The following is a 2,397-nucleotide window of genomic DNA, read 5'->3' as shown; positions in this document are numbered from 1 at the left end:
CCCCGGGGGCCGCCCCGTCCCGGGTCCTGCCATCCCCGCCGAGCCACCCATGGGCCCCCAGCCCGTCGCTGCCCGAGACGCCGACACTGCCACGGGCTCTGCCACGCGACCCTGGCTGGTGAGACGTGTCCCCAACTAGGCCACAGCTGCCACTCCTGAAAGCTTTCCTAGGAAGAGCCACGCAAGCCCTGGGGCCAACCCAGAGCAGGAGGGCTGGTGGGGAAGTCCTGAATTTCTCACTTCAGCCCCCGGGGCTTTCTGGCACTGGCTGGTGTTTGAGGACAGGACCCCGCTGGCTCCTGCTGGCTCCTCCAGGAAGCCTTCCTGACCATCCCTCCAGCCCACTTGCCCCAGCCTTCTGCCCCATCAAGGGCCAAGGTCAGGATTGACCTCGCGGGCTCTGGCAGCTCCATGCGGGGCCCCTCTGGTTCTGGTGGCTCCCAGCCACGGCAGGGGCGCGCGCTACTGGGTGACTCTGTGAGTGACCCAGGCCTCCCTGGTCTGTGTCCATGCTGAAGCCACCATTTCCGGACGTGACCCCAGCCCCACCCAGCCCACGGACCTTGGCCTCTCCGTGGCGTTGCGGCCCTTTCCTTCCTCCCAGGTGGGCAGGGCGGGCTGCAGGTGAGACCATGGAGAGATGAAAGCCCCTCCTGGGAAGCCAGTCCCCAGGTAAGTACGGGCACCTGGGTCCTGGGCTCCAGCTTAGCGGAAGGCCGCAGGGACCACCTCTGACCACCAGATGTCACCAGCGCCCTCCTGCCTCGGCTGACCCAGCCAGGGGGGGGGACGCCGGGGGGGGGGAGAGGTCTTCAGGGCCACCCCGGCTCCTTCACGCCAGTCAGAGACCCCCGAGAGCTCAGCCCCTGACATGCTGGGCCGGGGACGGTGGGACGGGTGGACACCCGCCTGAAGGGGGCCCCGGGCAGTAGACACCTCCGAGTCACTGACTGCAGGTGCCCAGCTCGCCAACCCGTGGGGCTGGAGGCGGGTGGGAGAGGCCCCGTTGGCACCCTTGGAGACAGACCTGGCTGTGGTGGGATGTGATGACCCCCCGCCCTATCCATCCTGCCTGGGTGATGTGAAGACCCCAAAGTGACTCAGGATTCTGGGGAGGCACCAGGGCTGGCTTCCTGGAGGAAGCGCCAGGACTAGGGCTGGATCTTGCCACGCGGCTCCCACGTGGGAGAAACAGCGATTCCTCCCCACAGATGTTCGGCCCTGACCCCTTCTCGCCAGCCAGGCCCGGCCAGCGAGGTCTCGGGTGCGGACCCCACTCCAGGGCCCCAGACGCCCGCCCACCTTGAGGTCGTAGAAGATGATGTCTCCAAGCACCAGGTACACCTTCACGTAGTACAGGGTCTCCTCGTCGAACTCCAGCGGCGAGCTGCACAGTGACAGCGCCTTCAGGTAGAAGTGCTCGGCCAGCTCGCCGTGGCCCAGCCGGTGGTGCAGTGCGGCCAGCCGGTGGCAAGCCACTCGTTCGTTCAGCCGGTCCCCTGGGGTACAGGCAGGGGGTGCTGTGAGGCTGCGGCTGGGCTGGGTGGATGCCGTGGGGGTTTGGCTGCGGCCTCGGATGGCCCAGCCTGGGCCTCCAGCAGCCCCCGGGCGGGTGTCTTTGGCCGCTGTTCTTAGTGGGGGAGCCCACAAGGCAGGCAGTCCACGCACACCTGGGGACAGGGCTCTCAGACACGACATTGGACCGTGGCTGGGCTATCACCAGCAGAGCCGCCAGCCTTGGGCGTCACTACATGTCTGTGCCCAGGTCGCCCTGCAAACAGCGAGGCCAGCCCAGGGAGCCTCTGCATCCTCCCCCTTCCTGGGTGACGCCGCAGGGCTTGCATGGATGCACCCACGCACTGCTGCAGGCCCGCTATGTGCCAGGTGCTGGCGCCCTGGGCGCTGCCCAGCCCTCAGGGGCTCCCTGTCTCTGGAGGAAGACAGGCCACCTCGGTATGGCGCAGCGAGGTGCTGGGACAGAGGGATGCCTGGCGTTAAGAGACAGGCTTCGTGAAAGGGGCCTGGGGTTTCATGAGCCGGAGAATTATGATGGCAGGGCCTGGAGACGGGGTCCGTGTGTACACGGAGGTGCCCAGTGAGGTGCCCAGTGTCTGGGATGTGAGCATGCTGGGCATGGAAGCAGGAAGGAGGAAGAGAAAGTCAAAAGCTGGGGAGAGCCCGGCCACCCGGGGACCCCTGCCCTTCATGAGAGAGCTTGGACTGCACCTCGGGCTGGGGCTGGGCCGGGTCCAGGCGGGGGAGCCAGCCTGGCCGTTCTGCTGTGATCTCAGTGGCCTTGGATGGGCGACCCAAAGAGCCAGGTGGCTGTTTCTGCTCCCGCCCTGCAGGTGGCGAGGACCCAGGGCGCGAGAGTCCAATGGAGGGGGTGTGTGGACC

General features: G+C 67.2%; 1 protein-coding gene across 1 annotated transcript in view; it reads right to left on the bottom strand.

The window, feature by feature from the left end:
- Positions 1-705: 705 nt before the first annotated feature.
- SH3TC1 (SH3 domain and tetratricopeptide repeats 1) overlaps positions 706-2,397 on the bottom strand; it is a 28,069-nt gene continuing 26,377 nt past the window's right edge. Inside the window, exons 18-19 of the mRNA XM_021709116.1 lie at positions 1,303-1,499; positions 706-768 (exon numbers count right to left, since the gene is read on the bottom strand). Coding sequence (XP_021564791.1) covers positions 706-768; positions 1,303-1,499 — 260 coding nt within the window. The remainder of the gene's footprint in view (positions 769-1,302; positions 1,500-2,397) is intronic.

Source organism: Carlito syrichta, unplaced genomic scaffold (genome assembly GCF_000164805.1).
Source record: "Carlito syrichta isolate Samal-C Ts95f unplaced genomic scaffold, Tarsius_syrichta-2.0.1 Scaffold160178, whole genome shotgun sequence".
Taxonomy (NCBI): Eukaryota; Metazoa; Chordata; class Mammalia; order Primates; family Tarsiidae; genus Carlito; species Carlito syrichta.
This window is presented reverse-complemented; position numbering and strand designations above follow the sequence as displayed.